The following is a 19828-nucleotide window of genomic DNA, read 5'->3' on the forward strand; positions in this document are numbered from 1 at the left end:
CTTAGTCATGGCCCACACCAAAGCGAGGCACAATTTCTCGAGTGGTGTATAGCGTGTTTCGTATTCGAGCATCTTCTTACTTAAGTAATAGATTGCATTATCTTTGTTTTATACCTCTTGTGCTAGCATGGCTCCCATTGTCTCTTTGGTAACCGTCAAGTATAACCTAAGAGGTATTCCGGGAAGTGCTGGCGCTAATATGGGAGGATTTGCGAGATAGGCTTTGATCCGGTCAAAGGCTTTTTGACACTCGTCATCCCATATTACTGGTACATTCTTCTTGAGCTTTTTGAAGATTGGTTCGCATATCGTTGTTAATTTTGATATGAACCTACTTATGTATTGCAACCGGCCAATGAATCCCCGAATCTGTTTCTCGGTTTTGGGCGGTGGCATTGACATGATTGCTTTAATCTTGGTTGGATCTATCTCTATTCCTCTAGAGCTTATGACGTATCCCAAGAGCTTGCCTGAGGTGACTCCAAAAGCACATTTTGATGGATTTAACCTCATATTGTATTTTCTTAGCCTTTCGAAAAATTTCCTTAAGGCTACTTGATGGCCTGGACGGTCATTTGATTTCACAATCATGTCGTCTACATATACTTCGACTTCTTTGTGCATCATGTCATGGAGCAAGGCAGTTGCTGCACGTTGGTAAGTAGCACCTGCGTTTTTCAACCCAAATGGCATTACCGTGTAACAGTAAGTGCCCCATGGTGTGATAAAAGTTGTCTTCTCCATGTCTTCTTCCGCCATGAGAATCTGATTTTACCCTGCGTATTCGTCCATGAATGAGAGAAGCGCGTGATTTCTTGTGTTGTCTACCAGAATATCGATGTGTGGCAAAGGGAAGTCGTCCTTTGGACTTGCCTTATTTAGATCTCGATAGTCGACACACATCCTTACCCTTCCGTCTTTCTTAGGAACTGGGACGACGTTGGCGACCCATTCGGGGTATTTGGATACCTTGATGAAACCTGCAGTCATTTGTTTTTGAACTTCTTCTTTTATCTAAAGTGCTACGTCGGGTTTCATTCGACGTAACTTTTGTTTTACATGTTTCATTCCTGGAATTAATGGTATAGTGTGTTGAGCTATTTCTCTGTTAATGCCTGGCATATCTTCATATGACCAAGCAAATACATCGATAAATTCTTTAAGCAAGTTAATTAACTCAGTTCTTTCTTGTTTATTCAATGTTAGTCCGATATTAACTTCTCTTTTATGAGTTGAATCATTTGAGATGTCAACTGTTTCAGTCTCTTTAATTACTGGTGTTTTCTTTTCAAGTGTTTCCATTGCTTTAATAAATTCTTTATCATTTTCATCGTTTAGCTAAGCAATGTTCGTCATCTTGGGTTAGGGAAGAACACGAGAAGTAAGGAGAATGAGCGATATTATTATACTCTGAGATCATTACATCAAAGAGTGATATGTCATCAGGGACTGGATCACTAACTATCCTAGGAGAAGAAAAAGGAAGGGAAGGCGTTATAGCTAAAGACTTAGAAGATTCTAAAAGGAAAGGCTCTGACTCAGACTCTGACCCTGACTCTGACGATTCTTCAAACATCGGCCCTTGTCCTGTCGTGATTGATATCTTCCTTCCACTCGGAGTAGTCACCTTGATAGTCTTGCGCCACCCTTGCACTAATCTTTCAGCTGGAGTAATTAGCTTTGAGGGGTCGAAGTTTTCGCTTTGTAGGACCATTTGAATGAGTGAGGAGTTGTCTTCCTCATAAATTGGCTCATTCTTTTCTCGCCCAAACAGTAATCCCATGACGTTAAAGCCAAAGCATGGAGGTGCTTTCTCCTTATGGACGGGAGTTGGGATTTCGTCAATGAAGTAGCAATCCAAGAAAATCTAGAATCCTGGTTGTCGTATACCATTTACAACAAATGGTTCGGGAAATTCATGGCATGGATAGTCCTCTCCTTCTTTTATAAACTGACCATTAAGCGTAAGAGGGTACTCATCCATTGGAATTGCTTTCTTTTGAATGCGAGCGTCCCTACGTGCTTTCAATTTGTCCTGGGCTCGCTTGAGATCTTTCCGAGTCGGCTCGAAACCAAGTCCGAAAGTATCTAGTTTAGGGAGGCCAGGTGACTCTATCGATTTTGCTATCCCCTTCTTCTTTCCTAAGGTCATCCTAGGGAAGTGTCCTTGTTTCTTTAACATAGTGTTGATAATCATGTTGGAATGGGGGTCGTGGCAAAGAGATGTCCTTTCATCCTCTTGGATTAAGGATACTTCTTCGTTAAAGCCCCATAGGTCTTCATCATCTTCGTCGTGCTCCACGTTGATGATTGGATTCTCTATTGACTTGATCCTCATTGGCGAAGCACCAATAGTGATGGGGATTCCTCCAACTATAGTTTTCACTTGTTGGTGGAGAGATGAAGGGACGGCCTTTAGGTCATGGAGCCAAGGGCGTCCTAACAACAGATTGAATGAGGCTTTGATGTCTACCACTTGAAAAGTAGTAGCATGTTATATTGCTCCTGCCGTCAAATTTAGGGTTATTTTTCCAAGAGCTTAACGTCGAGTATTATTGTAAGCTCTTATTCCTTGTGTGGACGGAGTTAAATCCTCATCATTTATGTCGAGCATCCTCGCAGTCCTAAGTGGACAGACGTTAATAGCCGATCCATTGTCTACAAGAGTCATGGGAACATTTATTCTTTTGTAGACTACTGTGAGGTTTAACGCTTTGTAGTGCTTGTCACCTTCCGGGGGTAAATCTTAATCAGAGAAGGTGATTAGATTAATTGGACTAGGGAGATCACTCGTGAGGAAGTTAGCTAGTCCCTCAGGAGTGGTGTCAGAATCTATCCCGATTTTATCCAAGGCATTCATCACAGCCAACCTATGTTCTCGAGATGTTGCTAGAAGTTTCCATACATTCATCTCCACTTTTGTCTTCTTGAATTGTTTAACGATGTCATTGTCTTAGATGATAGGTATGGGAATTTGTTGTACGGTAGGCATGGGTTGTGTTGAAACAGGAGGTTGTATTCTCCCGGATCTTGTGAGGACGTCTATTGATGAATCTTCTTCAGCCCAAATGTCGTCCGTGGTGTATGATATGGAAGGTGAAGGTTCTAATATGTCTTTTAGATAGACATCTTCTTCATCACTGTCCCATACTCCATTAACATTTATATCCTCTTCTTGTTGAACTTGGACTAATTCTTTTCTATCAATCATTTTCTGCACCAAATCCTTGAATTATATTTGAAGCAGTTTTCTATGGTGTGTCCTCGTGACTGATGGTATTGACAATAATATCTATCTGTTCTTTTTAATGATTCAAATGGTCTCGGTTCGAGAGGTTTGACCTTGCCACTCTCGGAGAGCATTTTAAACATTTGTGCATACGGGATCCCAATTGGAGTATAAACCTTATTGCTCTTCTTGGGTCTTACGGTGACTTGTAAGGGAAAGTGTTTTGCCTCATAAGTCGTTTTTACTGGTGTGAATTCTCTCTCAGGTTCTTGATCATATTCCTTGCGAAGTTCATTCAGAATTTTGAGAGTTTCATGTAACAGTTGTGATGTCTCCCTCAGATATAGTGTGAGTATTCGTATTTCTACCTCATTTGCTGGTTCTGGAAGATTATCTTCTACATCGAAAAAGGTCTCTTCTTCTTCTTCGACGTTGGTTACTTTGACAGGCTTAATGAGAGATGAGGGGTCAACTTCGCCTTCTTCATCGGAGATGGCCAATGTGTGAGCTAGAGGTGCATTGTCAATACTCGGTTTCTTACTGGCAGGAGGCAACGGCAGCTTATTACTGTCAATCGGGTCTTGTATAGCTTCCTTAAGCTTCCAACAGCTTTCAGTGGAATGGCCCCTACCTTGATGATATTTGCAATGTGCATTGGGGTTCCAATTAGGCGACCTCTTCTCGAATGGTGGATCTCCAAATGGTCCAATGGGAGTTATAAGACCTTTTGCGTTTAACCGATCAAACGCGGTGTCATAACTCATGCCAATAGGAGTGAAGTTTCTCCTAAACAGTTTCTTTTGTCCTTGGTTGTTCATGGCGAGGACTTCTCCCAAATTAAAGGTGCTAACATTATTTGAGTGGGTGGTTTTGGAAGAAGAAGGATTATCGTTCTACTTTCCTTTCCAGCCACTGTTGGAGTTATTGTTAGCAGCTTTAGATTTAGCTAAGTCATCTTCAATATTAATCCCAATATCATAAACATCCTTAAAGGTATGAAGGTTATTTTGATATTTAAGATGTTTTGAATATTTTTCTTGGAGATTTTTAATGAACAATCTCACAGACTCTTTTTCACTTGGTACCTCAATCATTTTAGCTGAGGTTTCTCTCCACTTGTTAAAGAAAGATGTGAAGCCTTCATTCTCCTTCTGCTTGAGAATTTCAAGTTCTCTATGGTCAGTTTCGACTTGAACGTTGCACTTGTACCTATCAACGAAAGCGTTTGCTATGGATTCCCAGGTAGAGGTCTTTTCTTTTTCAAGAGAAAAGAACCATTGTTGGCAAACGGTCTCGAGAGATAGCGAAAACAAAGAAGGGAAAATTTTCTTATCGATACCCTTGATACTCATTATTGTTTCAAATGCCCTTAGATGGAAGTAGGGGTTGTCGATTGCCCTAAACTTTGGGATGTCGTTGGCACTGAACTTCTGCGGAAGAAGATCTTTATCCACCGAGACCCCTTGGGATGTGAGTTCTTGAAATTTGTAGTCGCTGGACAACTTTCTTAGGCTTTCTTGCATGAGGTCCATTTGTTGTTGCTTCGCGGGATCCTCGATCTTAAGTGCGAGAAGCTTTAGTGTCTCAGTTACAGTAGCCAGTTGGTTCTTGAGATCATTAACTTCTTCCTGAGTTGCCATTATAACTCTTGCTTTCCTCTTGCGAGCTATAGGTTTGTCAAAAAGTTGGACTTGTACGAAGAGGTTATCTTTGATTAATCGTCCTTCCTTTCTTGACCACGCGCTGTAAATTAGGCCAGTTTGCGTTTTAATTACTTAACTTGAATCAGTTTGACTTTATGGCTCTTTTTTTAAAAAAAAAAAAAAAAAAGGTATGCATATTTTTAGGGAGAAATAATGTACATGTGTTTAGGGAACTTAAGTACTATTATTTATTGGAGGATTAATATCCGACTTACCCCCCTAAAAAAATGACGAAAAATAACGCGCGCACCAAGACTCTCTTAATCATGGTCAAGACATGTGTATTAGTGTATGTATTGAGTGTAAATGACATGCTTGGACTCTTGTGTAGACCATGGGACGTAGTGCCTAAACTCGAATATTGATTCAATTAAGCATTATTGCCAGCAAAATTAACCGAATTAAACATGAACCTGACTAATTAGACATTAGGTAATGACTCGACAAATAATCCGAACTGTCGGCCAAGCGACAGAACTGGCGTCACAATATGGTGGTTGGCGCCAGACTTTTTAGTAAATGTCTGGCGCTACACACCATACAGTGGCGCTACAGCCCAGATTTTGGCACCAATACTAGAGCCTCTGTCTGGGACTGTTTTCGATATTATTAGTCAACTGGAGTATGCCTAAAGTCGTACTAGGTCAATTCCGATTAAAAGAAGAAAAAGCTTTATTGACTCGAATTAATTAATTAATTAATTAATTAATTAGGCAAAGTTCTTTAAGTCATTAATTATAATCTCAACACAAACAAATGGTTAGGAGGAGCATAGAATATATATGCACAACAAATAATGCACAATTAGGCAAGTAAGCACAATATGATGCAATGAGTTCGCAACCTAACCATGGCTCTAGTTCTCTAAAGTTCGGGATATGGTTTAGTCAAACAGGGTCCATGGTTAATTGTTCAGATGCACCGCGTAGAAGCCTAACCGTGAAGGGTTAACGCGTGTGGATAGAACACCGCGAGTTTTTTAGAAAAAACTCGCTTCCATGGTTTGGTGAATTCAACCTCTCAGATGTACCCTTTGTTGCCAGGAGCGTTCAATCGGGTAGATAGAGCATGAATTCCCAGAGGGTTATGTCCATATGTAGAACACATATGGGTTTCAGAAAAATGAGAAAAAATTCAATCAGGAAGTAGGATCGAGCAAACAATACGAAAAACCGGTCGAAATTAGAACGCATATTTCTAGCTCGGTATTGGGGGAAATTGGCGCCAGCAAACAGAGACTGGCGCCATATTTTAACTGTAGCGTCTGGCGCTACGGCAAAAAGTGTGGCGCCAAGCTCTCGCCCCTGACGCTACTTCCCACATGCCTCAGCAGCTTTCTGTGCTCAATAAAATCATCCAGTTTCGCGCGGTGTTATTTCAGTCCTAGTTGTGAAAGACGTTTCTCAAATTTCCTACGTGTAAAATCCTATGTCTTTGACTCATTACGAATGGTCTTTCCAATGAGAACCTTTTTATGCATATGACAACAATGTTAATCAAAATTACGCACATGAAATACTTAGAACTTTTCGAGTCTCATCCACTCATTCTAAATCATTGCCGAAACAAATTCAGGAATTAAAATAGAAATCCTCCCTAGTGGAGTCGCCAAAAACTGTGGGGAATAGTTTCAAGCCTTTAAAATCCCACTAGCTTGAACCCCATTGTGATCATCCACTAAAGTATGGTGGCGTCCAAAAGGGAAGAAGATAGAGCAAAAGAGTCGCCAACAAGTTTTTAAGGAACTTGTAAACCGTTCACGAGGTGAAGGTTACACCCCTTAACGATCCAAGAAATCGCCAACTCCATAAGGTCATGAACCAAATAAGGGTTCGGGGATGAAAGTACAAATCCAACCTAAAAGAGATTGAACCTGCCCTAATAATAGGCCTCTACTTTATTCTGCTCGTATTCATGTGCGCTTTCTGACTAACATGCAATCAATAGGAATAACCCTAAACCTGTTTAATCTATGTTGGTTGAATTTAATGCACAAATAAACTATTATTGGCGATCACTTGAATTATAATCATAATTAACCCTAAACAAGATTATTAATTATCTTATTAAGCGTGATTACAAGTACCAATTCCCTTTAAACATACATAAAAGGTGATCAAGCAATAACAATATAATATGCATATCAAGCAACATAATAAATAATAATAATCATTAACATTAGAAAGAACATAGGAAGCATATACTTAATATTAAAGATACTCTAGACATGATACTAGGAATCAAAATAACGACCTAAGCATGATATCTACATCATAAAATAAATTAAACCATTAAAGTACTTACTTGGATGCCTCGTACCTCTTTCTAATTACAAAATACACACGTTAGTAACTTCAAGGAAAATAATAATCAAAACAATTAAATTAAATAATTGAAATAGAGATTTGGGACCAAACCCTCAGAAATTAAAACCTTTCACGTCTAGGGCGAAGGCAACTTCGAATATGGCTAGGTGTATCAAGATCTTGTGAATGCGGAATTTTGTATTAAAGAGAAAAATTTAGAAAGAATACTAAAAGATTAATGATTCATAAAGTAATTGTTGACGATTGATGATTGTAGATGATGAATGAAAAGAATTAATGAACGATTTGATGAATAAAAAGAGTTGGTGAATGATAGATGTAGATGATGATTGAATATTAATAATCCGTGAATGAAAACGGAGTTTTTGATACGATATTTATAGAGAAAAACATCCAAAAAAGATAATTTATCAAAACAGAGTCTGAAGATCGAAAAACCACCTTGGCGCCAACCCTGGCTCATTGGCGCCAGGCGCCAATGGCTGGCGTCTGGCGCCAAGGCCTGGGGTTGGACGCCAAACCGGATTTTAACGCATTTTCGAAAATCTGATAATTTCACTGTACTGGAAGATAAAATAATATAATTTCAGTCGAAAATGTTATTTGATCTAATTAAAACTCTGAAGAATCCTAATTGAATTAAGAATGATAAAACCTTCTAGAATGTTCTAGAAGACCAAAATCATTCCTAATTACATTAGGAATGATAAATCATATTAGGCCCTCCTCTAGATCATTGGGCCGTACTTAAAGCTCAAACTGGGCCTAGTTTAGTAAATTGGTCATAACTTCCTCAATATTCATCGGAATTGGGCTTATAATACATCGTTGGAAAGGTCTTTGCAAGCCCCATCCAACTACACCACTATTGGACCCATATCATAGACCAACCAAACTGAATTGGCTGTTTTCTTAAAATAAAGTTTTCAAAAAACAGAGAGAAGAGAAAAGAAAAGAAAAGAAATAAAACTTTCCGCAACACTAGACCTTTCCACACTTTCGTTTCATTCGATTATGATTCGACGTGAAAGGTACTCATCACCGGGTTTGGATTTGGGGAGACACAAATGGGTGTCTACTATCCACATGATTATATTTTGCCTAATGTATAAATTACAAATGATGGTCAAAAAAGATTAAGTGAATAGTGTAAAAGGTATAATGGTGCAATAAAATAAAAACGGAGGAAGTATTAAAAAAATATATATTTTTTTTGTACACATCCCACTAAGATTATCACTTTTTTTAATTTTTTTTTTTTTAATTTACCAAATATATAATTCTCCTTTTTCTTTTTTCTCTCTTCTATCTCTTCTAGGTTTTTAGTTTTCTTGGCCGTTTAAGCCGGAAATAGTCTAATTTCTTCAAAAATTAGCCTATTTCTGACCTTCTTTCTTTAATTCATTAAGGGTTCGTTTGGCATTGCTGTGGTTTTCTGTTTTTGATTTTTTTTGTTTTCTAAAAATATATGATATGTGTCCCATAATGAATCAAAAATTATATAAACTTATTAAAATTATAATAATTTTGAAAACTGACAACAGAAAAGTGGAAACACCTTTTTCTTGTTTCCTGTATTTAATTTTTAGTTTTAAAAAAAAACTGAAAACTAAAACCAAAAGTAATGTCAAACAAGCCCTTAGTTTTTTGTTTTGTTTTACGTTTTGGTTTGTTTGTTTTGTTTTGTTCTCTCCATCTGTGAGAGTCTGTCTTAAATTTTTGGGATTTTTTCAATTTTCTGGGATTTTGATTCTCATCCATAAATGGGGATTTTATTTTTTTGGTTCTTATAATAATTGGAAAGGTGATTTGGATTCATATGGGTATGGGATTTGTCATCAAGCGATCGATCAAAACATCAGCGCAGCTTGCGAAAGTCTCAACTTGGAAAGATGCAAAGATATCGAAAATCATTGCTCGCGTCAAGCTTGAAGCGGTGGAGTATGAGTTATGCCAAATATGCAAATTAGTTATGATTTTGATTGTAAAAGTTATGATATTTTATCTGAATATGTGATTTACAAATCTTTATTATTATAGATGTCGTATGGCTATTATTTAATGATATTATTACTTCTCATTCAAAAAAAAAAATCTTTTATTTCTTTAGGATAATTATTTTATGCTACTTAACATAAGGTTAATGTAGTTTTAAGTTCTTTGAATACTTGATTTGTATTAGAATATTGTGAGCTTTACAAATAGGGAAAATTTTCTAGTTAGCTTTGAAGGAAAAAGGTTATCCTTGTACAATATTTTGTAGAATTATGTACTCGTACTAATTAATTTACAATATTTTAGTTGATGTAGATGTCAATTCTCTATATCCATCAATGGCAAGCTACAATACTTGCTTTCCCACATTAATTTATGTTACAACATATTTTAGCAACAAAATGTTCCAATGGTAAACTACAACATCTTTTAGTTTGCAAAAAATAAAATTTAAAAAAATAAATAAATAATTATACACATGTTACAATATGAGATGAGTTTATTTGTCTTTTTTTCAATCAAGCATGTAGCTTGTTTGGGCTACAGTAGCTTGCATGTTGCTCAATTTTTTGTTCTTCAATGGTAAGCATGTAACTAAGAATATTGCAAGCAAGTCTTTACTATTAAACCATTGGAGATGCTCTTATCATCTCAAGGAGTAGTTGAGGTTGAAATGGATCCCAAAATAAATCAAAGCTCAATATAACAAATCTCTGCTTAAAGAACCTCTAATTTTCTCTATTAATACCAGAATGAATGATTTTGAAAGACACGAAATAAATGATTTTGACTTAAAACATTTTAGGAAAGGTTAGAAATGATCAAGGTTAAAGGAAAAATCAAGAGACTCTTCACCTAACTAAATAATCAAAGATGTGAAAGGTACTCATCGCTGGGTTTGATTTTTGGGGAGACACAATCAGGTGTCTACAGATATCCTTAACCTCACTCAACTGCAAGTGTTCAATCAACAATAAAAATCAAATAAACCATGAGAGTTGCGATCTAGCCGGGGTCCGATTGTACTCTTCCGATTCTAACCCTTAAAAAACTAAATGAAGAACGCATGCTACACGAGGCCAAGATAGTAATAATAAACAAGTTTAACATATTAATTGCCCAGCATATATGTGACAACAAAATTGACAGTTTCCACAAGTGTTTTTAAACTCAGAGTAAGCATAGAAAGCAGCCTAGCATTATAGAATTTATAGTTCATCCTTGATTAATTTATCTATCTACTAGTATATTATTAATTAGTTATTTAATTAATATTATTAATGTAATAATAAAGACCGGCTCTTGCTGCGCCATCCGCGGAGAAAACGTTCTTGCAAATGGCCGAATTGAGAGATCTCCTGAAAACATATTCTGATATATTTTTATTTTTAAAAAAAAAATAATAATTTTCTATAATTTTAATATTCCCTTTTACATGTTGGATCAGGATCACTTTCACAATAAAATTACTGTAGAATTTTATTTATGCAATCAATAATAGTAAATTGAACAAGAGTTGATCTGACGTACAATAGAATTGGTCACCCCAAACTACAGATTCATATCTGTATTAATGTTCTTTGGAATATGTAAGCATGTACATGCAGTACTTACAAGATTGAGCCTTCTCGATATTTTTGATAAAATGGGTAAACCCAAACTAATTACAGTAACTAGTTCAATTAAATAGGTCTAAATTAAACCGAGACCAGTTTAATTAGATACGATATGTTAATGGTTGACATGTGCATTGTGCATATGCCTTCAGTTGCAATAAGAACAGTTCAAATTTATGTGGTATTATTATACCTCGTACGTGAAACTTAAGAAATGATCCTGCTTGTCCAACTTTTCTGCATCAAAATACTTTCATATGATATTAGATTCTAGTTTGAATTCTGATTACATGATTTAATTGAAAAGAGGATCATTGATATATGCAAAATATGAACTATACATTTGTAAGATGAATTATATGGTAAATCCCAAAGGAAAAAAAAAAAAAAAAAAGAAGAGGTTATATATATGCATTGTTGGATGGTGATCACTCAGACACTTCCACTGCCGCCTCAGGAAGTTTATAAGTGGGAGGTTTATCAGCACCTCTCCTTGAGTATTCTCGCCATCTACGAGCTGCTGCAGCTGCTCGGTTTGCTCGCTCTTTTACTTCCTCCTCTGCATAACAATTGAATAAATTAATATAAAGACCATGTCTAGAGCTTCAATAATTTAATCAATAAAAAGAGAAACAAAAGATGATGGTTTACAAAGAAAGTTCAATGGAAATAGCCATTTGTTGTTAATATCGTTCCATGAACAATGCAAATCAATTGAATACTAAGCAATTTAAACACTAGTAACACAAGCCCATCCAACAGATTGGCCTAAGCAAGCTGTTTTCTCTGTGAATATTAACATGGAAGAAATACCTAAGAGATTCAACATCGTTGCTTAGAAAATACAAAGCGATTTCATATGGTGAATGGCCAAGATGCGCAAACCATGTAAAGGATGTGGAATTTCAATAAAATGGGAGTGTTGGGTCAAAAAGCTTCACTTCCGACATGGATATGGGAGGCTTAGACTGAATTAGGTTGCAACTTGGAAGTAAGACAGTTTTCAAGGATATTAGCTTTCCCATTTTCCCCTATTTTGATTACTTCGGGGTGAGAAATTTTCTATAAGTTGAAAATAACCATTTTTCATAAAGGATGGCACATTTTCTCACCTTCTTTCACTTATTTGAGTTATTTCCTCCTCTTCATTACCTGCTCATCCATTTTTCCTTTTCTCTCTATCTTTTCCAGAAATTTTAGACAGTAAAATGAAGCTTGAGACAATATTTTCAAGGAAAATTAACTTCATATCATAAAGAAAATTACATTCTTATTGGTTTCCATTATGTCTAACACAACACAACCTCACTGTTTCTTTTAGCTTGTAAAGTGGAGAAAGAGTATGTTCGATTTCAAAAAAAAAAAAAAATTGAAAGTTTCTTGGATAGGTTATTCTTCAACTTTTATACAACTATGTAGTAATATATATTTCAACAAGCTTCCAAGTACTAGGCTGATTGATGGCCTTGAATAGCCTCTAATTATAGAAGTGTAATAATAAGCTCACTGGCAGAGAGCCTTCTTTCCTTTTGAGACAAACAGGCTATGTGGTCTGCACTCTGCAGAGCGTATACGTAAATGTTGGGTATGTTGGGCATCAAGACAATTGATTCATTAGATAAGCTTGTATAACATCGGAAGTTCAAGGGTGTAGCAGAAAGTTCTAATTGTGAGTACAAAAGTTAGTACCCCACAATAAATATAATGCAACTGTGTGCACATAGATAATTACAAGTGACAATCCTCTAAATTGTATGAAGCTAAGGGTTTGTTCCGATTTACTGAAAACAACTGAACTGAACTGAATTGAATTGAATTGAACTGATTGGGGCTGAACTGAACTTAATTGAAATGAAATGAATTATTTATGAGAGAATTAGGAGATGAACTGAAGTGAACTGAACTGATTGGAGCTAAGCTGAACTGAACTGATTGGAGCTAAGCTGAACAAAACAAGCCCTAAAAAAAATAATAAAAAAAAAAATAAAAAAAAAAAACTGGTGATATAAGGCCATCTACTGATACTGACTTCTATGGGGTTTACAAAGGCTCTCTTAGGTGGATGCATGAAAATAAATCTATATTATTCCAAAGAAGAGAATTTAATCTTCATCTTTATTGAGGATTGAAACTAATCTGAAAAGAGGAGACATTTGATTGAACTCGACACCAATTTGATAAGCAACACATCACCTTTAAATTCAGTAATAACTCTATTAATTGGCAAACTCTAGTTACCTGTACTCTGGTATTCTCTCTGTTTTCCCCAGAGGTTATCCCAGTATTGGTCGACAGCACCAGGGCCTTTCTCCTTCATCATTCTCAATCTGGCTTTTTCCTGAAACAGATGAAACCTCAAATGTTTAAGGTATGTTGATCAAAGCAATTTAGTGCAAGTATTTTTGTAAAGAGGCTGACATCAAATGAGTTCTCAAGAGGATCAAGACAAAAAGCAGGTACTATGTATAAAGGTTTCACCAAATAGAACACACAATTAGAGTGCTCTTACCAGAAGTTTTGACTGTCTCTTCTCCCAGCGAGAATTGGCCTACAAAATTTGGAAGGCTCAAAAAATTAGGAATAACAGCTGGAAAAGCAAGTATTGTTTTTGAATTTTGAGAACTAATTTTCAGACTGAATTAAATGTTTTCACCATTTTAGTGGTAGAAGTAGTATTCAACTATTCATGGGATCATACAATCAACAATCGATTCAAATGTGGAAAAAAGTACATAGCAGTTACCATTCTAAATACATCTGATGATGATCCCATGCCGGCTAGCATCAGTGCAACCTGTTCATTTTTTAAACATTATGAATACTGTTCAGTCCAAATAACAGAAAGAAAAGAGATTCAAATAAGTTCTGGGGATCCAGGAGTTGTGCATGCTTCAGATCAGATAACAAATCGTTTGTGTTTTTATACTTTAGTCCAGCTTATTATTCTAAGCGCCATGTCATATTTATGTCTAAGAGGATAAGAAACCGGTCCCTAGTGGGAATGAGTTTGACAAACAGACACTCCTATTAGTCCTATATACTGTCCAGATCAATAAAAACAAAAAAGTGAAGGAAGAAAGGAAACAACAAATTCATGATAATGCAGAGATCTACATTACTCAGATTCAGCTGCAGGTATCTGTAACTGAAACATGTCTAAGACTTGGCTATTTTATAAACATTTCAAAGCTTCGGTCCAACATGAAGGGTAAGTGTTCAAAATAAAGTCAGTGTACTGCTGAAGGTCCATTAAAGGTACTTGAGGTTGAAATGAAGTATTTGGCCAAAATAGACACATTTTCAAGATCCAGAATAAGGTACTAAGCAAAAGGCTGTTTATGTTTGTTCAATCACTGCAGGCCTAAATAATAACCTAGTAATTAATCAGAAGCTTCAAAGAAACAACAGAAAACAAAGACACTTTCTACTTACATTTACTCGTTCCACTCTCCGCATCTCATCTTCAAGCAAAGATAGTTGTGCAGCAGAAGTCCAATGAATACAATCAACTGGGCTGTAATCGGACATCTAGTCAATTGAAAGAAAAACAGGACTCTATTTTTAATGCATATAACAAGTAAATACAAAATACATATATGAATACTACTATCTTATAACTAGAATATCATTTCGATCACTACACCAAGACCATTGTAACAGTGTTCATACCAGCTCTCAATCGCTTGTTCAACAAGGTCAGACATCCCACATTGTTTGTAGGCTCGAGCCCTCCCAAAGTCTTCCTCAATTTGAAAAACATCCGGTGCCACATTTGCACAGTTTTTACATCCTGTGACGGATTATCCAACAAGTTTGTGATGACGTTTGACATTCTAAATGACACTCAGACTAGAATATATTAAAAGATCATCAGTTTAAAAGTAGTGCATCTACATTACATACACAAATGACACACCTATACAGCTGAATTCATCAACAAACACGTGATCCCTAGGGCTCGCTTCATCCATAAATGGATTAGTCGCCGTCAAAGAATAGCCATGAATCTCATCATACACCATTCGTTGCACTGGATCACTAAGCACCTATAAGACGCGAATTTTACAGTTTCATTCAGATTATACAACAGTAATCACCTATGAGACTAACAGCTCAAAATCAAGCAGAAGAACTTATTGTTTGCTATAAATCATACCCCATAAACTTCATTGATGAACATGCAAAAGTTTGTAGTCTCAGGATCATCACCACTCAAATCCGGATGACAAGCTTTCATACAATTGTAATAAGCTTTTCTAATTTGCTGTGGTGTAGCATCTGGTGTCTGACAAATTTGAAACTCAATGTTATTCAAACATAACTAAAAATTTATAATCATTGCTAAAACATAGCTAATTATGATCATTGCCAATTTCTCTAATAACAAAATTGCAGAACAAATAAACTTCGAACAATTTGACAGTTTTCCTCTCAATTTAAACCATGTCTTTTCAATCAAATAACAAGCCCAAAAAAATTAACTTCCCAATTTATTCATTTTGAGCCAAAAATTAATCAATTACAAGTACATGCTATAAGTTACCAATAATAACACCAAAAAAAATGCCAAAAAATAAATTAGAGAATATTACCAGACCCAAAACAGCATAATAATCATCAGCAAATTCATCTACAACTCCAGCTGAATCATCAGCAACTGCTTTAACTCGAGTCGAACCCCTACTTCCATTCTGACCCATCACGCGCCATTTATAGCGGCGCGTAGAATGCACGCTCCACTTACTTCTACTAGAATTTGCGTTACTCGTAAAATTATGTACTGGGTTTTGTAATTTGAATGGATCAGCACATACTGGGGTTAACAATTGAGCCATTTTTACAGTTTTCAGGAGCTTTTTCTAGTTTTCTTGTATAAAAAATAATAATTCAGATTAATGGCAAAGATTTTTTTTTTATTGTTTTATTTAAAGACTTTTAATTGGAAGAAATAAAAATTATGAGGATGAGAATAATAATTTTAATTTATAGTGAAAAATGTAAGTGATGAAGTGGCAAAGTGAGCACCAATTGTTTCATAAGAATCGGGAGGAATTTGGAAGAATGTGAGAGTGGTAGTTTAACTTCTAACTTCAGCTTGATTATTACTTGCACGTGTCAAAGTGTGGATATATTGTTGCTTGCTCAGTTGCCCAATGATTTTGGTCTTTCTTTCTCTCTTTGGAGTAAGAATTTTCTCACATCTTCGTCCAATTGGTATTTTCTTTTGTAATGTTCATTTATTTATTTTTTTGCAACGGTAATGCTTATTAGCCAAAGTCTAACAAACGCCTCTAAAGAATCTATCTATATATTATACTAAAAGACAAGCGTCTCAATGTGAGGATGACAAATGTCAATCTCTCATTGGCTTATCTTATGTATAAAATAAATCTATATAATTACTGTTTACATATTTAAGCATAGTTATTTTTGTTAAACTTCAAACAATAAAAGCAAGTTTCTATACATGCATAAGATTTTCATGATTTCCTAACATAAATATTGATTTAATTTTTTATAATAAATATATACTTTCCAATACTACAAATAATCCATAAAATCTTTCAAATCTTTATTTATAATTAAGTTAAAGAATAATAGCTAATTTGAAGCAATATGATTAAAGTGGCATAATTAAGGAAACAAATATTTCGTATTTTGAAAGGCTAATATTGTTTTTTCTTTATGAAAATTAAATAAAATCGATAATATTTAGTTTGACGTCAATTATGAAATCAATACAAACATTTAAAAAAAAAAGCAGATGTACAATAAAATATTGTGCACCTATTATAAAAGCTACCCTGTAATGAGTGAAAGTTATTTATGCTTTATTGATAAAAGTTACCCAAAATATCGGATGTACAATAAAATATTGTGCACCTATTATAAAAGCTACCCTGTAATGAATGAAAGTTATTTATGCTTTATTGATAAAAGTTACCCAAAATAATGTAAAAGTTTTTGATACAAAATTTTTTAGTGTAAAAATTACTTTTATCGTTTGTTGTACTCCTTGAAAAATACTGAATGCTGAGCCGAAATGTTGTCTTGGAAAGAAATACATAATCTTGAACATAAATTTAATTTTAATCGGCCTTTCATTTTCTATACAATGTCTTTTACAATGACCTTTTGTTTTTCTAGCATATAAAAAATAAAAAGTAAAAAAGTGAACCAATAACCAATCTAAACAAGAGGAATAAAAGTTAAATTGAATTAGACATTTGACGGAAAAGGGATAGATATAAAATATATTATAACTATTACTCATGTTTTAAATTGTAATATCCGTATTAACAATGCAATTACTTATGAATTTGTTTTTAGAAAAACTGACATTTTGAATTAAAAATCGTGCATTGCTCATGTACTATACTAGATATACAACAATCATGTGCAATAATTTATGTTGTTTTATACATAATAATACTTTTAACTATAATAGTATGTGTATATAATATAATATTTTTTATAATATAAAAAAGTATATGTATATAATATAATATTTTATAACACGTGTCCTCCATACCAAGTGTAGTCTCAATCACCACTACACCAATTGGTTGTTGGTGTAGTGGTGATTGAGACTACACTTGGTAGGGAGGACCAGTGTGCTCCCTTGCAACAACAATCGGAAGGGAGTGAAACCTAATAACCTAGAAATGATCCTCAAATCTAGATTAGCTCAAAGGGTGAACCGGATAGAACACCCAAAACTCAATGCATATATGACGGAAATTAACTTATCCTTTATCTATCTTATACAAAACTCCAAAGTCTATTTTTTTTTCAAAATATGATAATAACATTTGTAAATTTTTGTTAATATGAAAGATATAAACCTATCAAAATGTATATGTAGTTAAATTGTTTAATAACTTATATCGAATGCGTAGTTTTATTAAAATTATTTGCATGTAATCATTAAATGTGTTGGATGTTGTGTAGCTATGCAATGTCCAAAATTTTAGTTGAGCAACTTTGATTTAGTGATTGTACGGTAAAAAAATATTGACTTCGATCTTGAAACCTAATAGTTTAATAAATTCTAAATAGAAAAATTAAAACAAAAGGAAATGAAAATAGTAAATGGCTTTAAATATTGAAATAAACATAACCTTTTAAATTAATTTAGCGAATTCAAAAGACAATTTTAAGGCATTTAAAATTAAATGGGGGAAAATATATGTAAAAAGAATATTTTTATATATATAAATGTTCATGCACTATTATAAGAGTTTTGTTAACCTTTTTATAATTAAGGTAGGGATAAATCTTAGTAATATATACTCCGTATATTTTATTTATATAAAATTATCAGTATCCATACCTATATACGAAGTATTTGTGTCGTATACTATATTTAATCGATTGTTGGTTATATATATGACTATTATATAATATATAGTTTTTGGCACAATACTTAACTTAGGAAAATATATGTTCTGGTAGATCAAATATAAGGTTATTATTGTGTCTATAGATTTAATGAGTGCGACGGGTAAATAAAACATGTATATATTAGATTGATTGTAGCTACTGATGCGGATGGTATGATAAGAAAATTTTAGTTTTTTCTCAACGGGAGATATAAATAAATTAGTCCACTTCTTATATAGCTATGTGGAGTATTATTCAATTATTTTTCAATTTATAAAATAACATTATAAAAAATTAAAAGAAATTCAAATAACATAAAATACTATTCAAATAACGTTCCTTTAATTTTTTTTTTATTGACCATTAGTACAAGTCCTTTAATAGTAAATGAATTACCTTTGTTTTTATTTTTATTTTTCCTACGGGTTTAATAATTTGATTAAATTTATAATCCGTGCATCGCACGGGCACTATGCTAGTTGGATAAGATAAAGGAAAAATAATAACTTGAAATAAAGACTAATGACATTAATTGACGTGTGATTTTGTGTACATTATCAAATTAATACTACGTACTATTTTAGAAAATATCTTAAAGGGTTATCCAACACCATGAAGGCACTCCGCTTTCATTTGCAAGATCTTATTTTTTTTATACACACGGAATTTATTTTACCTCTTACATTTCTCAAGTTGGGTGCATCACGACACAAACTAATGATTGTTGTGTTCAATTGATGTTGTGCAAGGTTTTAGATTTTCCAATGCACAAATTTAACCAATATATATTTTTTAGAGGAATTCAACCAATATACTTATTCTTCTATAAGTAAAATCTATACTTAAAAAAAATTATATAGAGAAAAAACTACTGATTTTACGTGATTATGTTAACCTATTTGAGTAGTAGTATATTCTTAAAGTAAATATTGCCCTTAGAGACATCCAGACTTATATGGGTCTCAAGATGTGGCCAGCCCAAACAATTATGCTAGATCTAGAGGCGCTTGGAGAGCCTTTTTAAGATAGTTCAAAGTACATTAGTTCATAAGCCACAGGGCGGCATTCAATTTGGACCGTATTCAATTTGGGTCGATCCTGGTTGATATTTTCTAGTCATAGTTAGGACTCACGGCTTGTAGTGTATACATATACGGTGTGGTTCTCTTTCATTCTTTTATTTTTGGTGTTACACCCGGTTCACCCTTTGGGCTAATCCGGATTCGGAGATTAGTTCTAAGTGGTTAGCTTTCAGTCCCCTCCCAATTGTTATTGCGGGGGATCGAACACGGGTCCTCCCTACCAAGTATAGTCTCAATCATCGCTACGCCACCAACCAATTGTAGAAGGTAACCCACATTTAGCTAAATCCATAAACTGATCTCTGCACAATAGTTTCTATCTTCAGCCCTTTCTTTAGGAAATGTTGATGATTATAGCAAAGTTCAGACACTTCTCTTTAGACTTTAGTGTTACCTTGCCCTCCTGGGTAATGGAGTTTGAATTTCCCATGACATGTACTACCAACTTACACTTAAGAATTCAAGGTCATCTTTAAAATACAAAGCTTATTTT

General features: G+C 34.4%; 1 protein-coding gene across 1 annotated transcript; it reads right to left on the reverse strand.

Moving 5' to 3' along the window:
- Nucleotides 1–11253: 11253 nt before the first annotated feature.
- On the reverse strand, nucleotides 11254–16117 carry LOC110719122 (chaperone protein dnaJ C76, chloroplastic-like). The gene is made up of 9 exons (XM_021898025.1): nucleotides 15463–16117; nucleotides 15027–15155; nucleotides 14787–14916; nucleotides 14540–14660; nucleotides 14303–14384; nucleotides 13614–13664; nucleotides 13380–13418; nucleotides 13109–13208; nucleotides 11254–11429 (listed from the first exon to the last, which is right to left on the reverse strand). The coding sequence occupies exons 1-9, from the start codon at nucleotides 15703–15705 to the stop codon at nucleotides 11299–11301; spliced, it is 1026 nt and encodes a 341-aa protein (XP_021753717.1). The 5' UTR covers nucleotides 15706–16117; the 3' UTR covers nucleotides 11254–11298.
- Nucleotides 16118–19828: the final 3711 nt, after the last annotated feature.

The sequence above is a fragment of the Chenopodium quinoa genome, unplaced genomic scaffold (assembly GCF_001683475.1).
Source record: "Chenopodium quinoa cultivar QQ74 unplaced genomic scaffold, ASM168347v1, whole genome shotgun sequence".
NCBI lineage: Eukaryota > Viridiplantae > Streptophyta > Magnoliopsida > Caryophyllales > Amaranthaceae > Chenopodium > Chenopodium quinoa.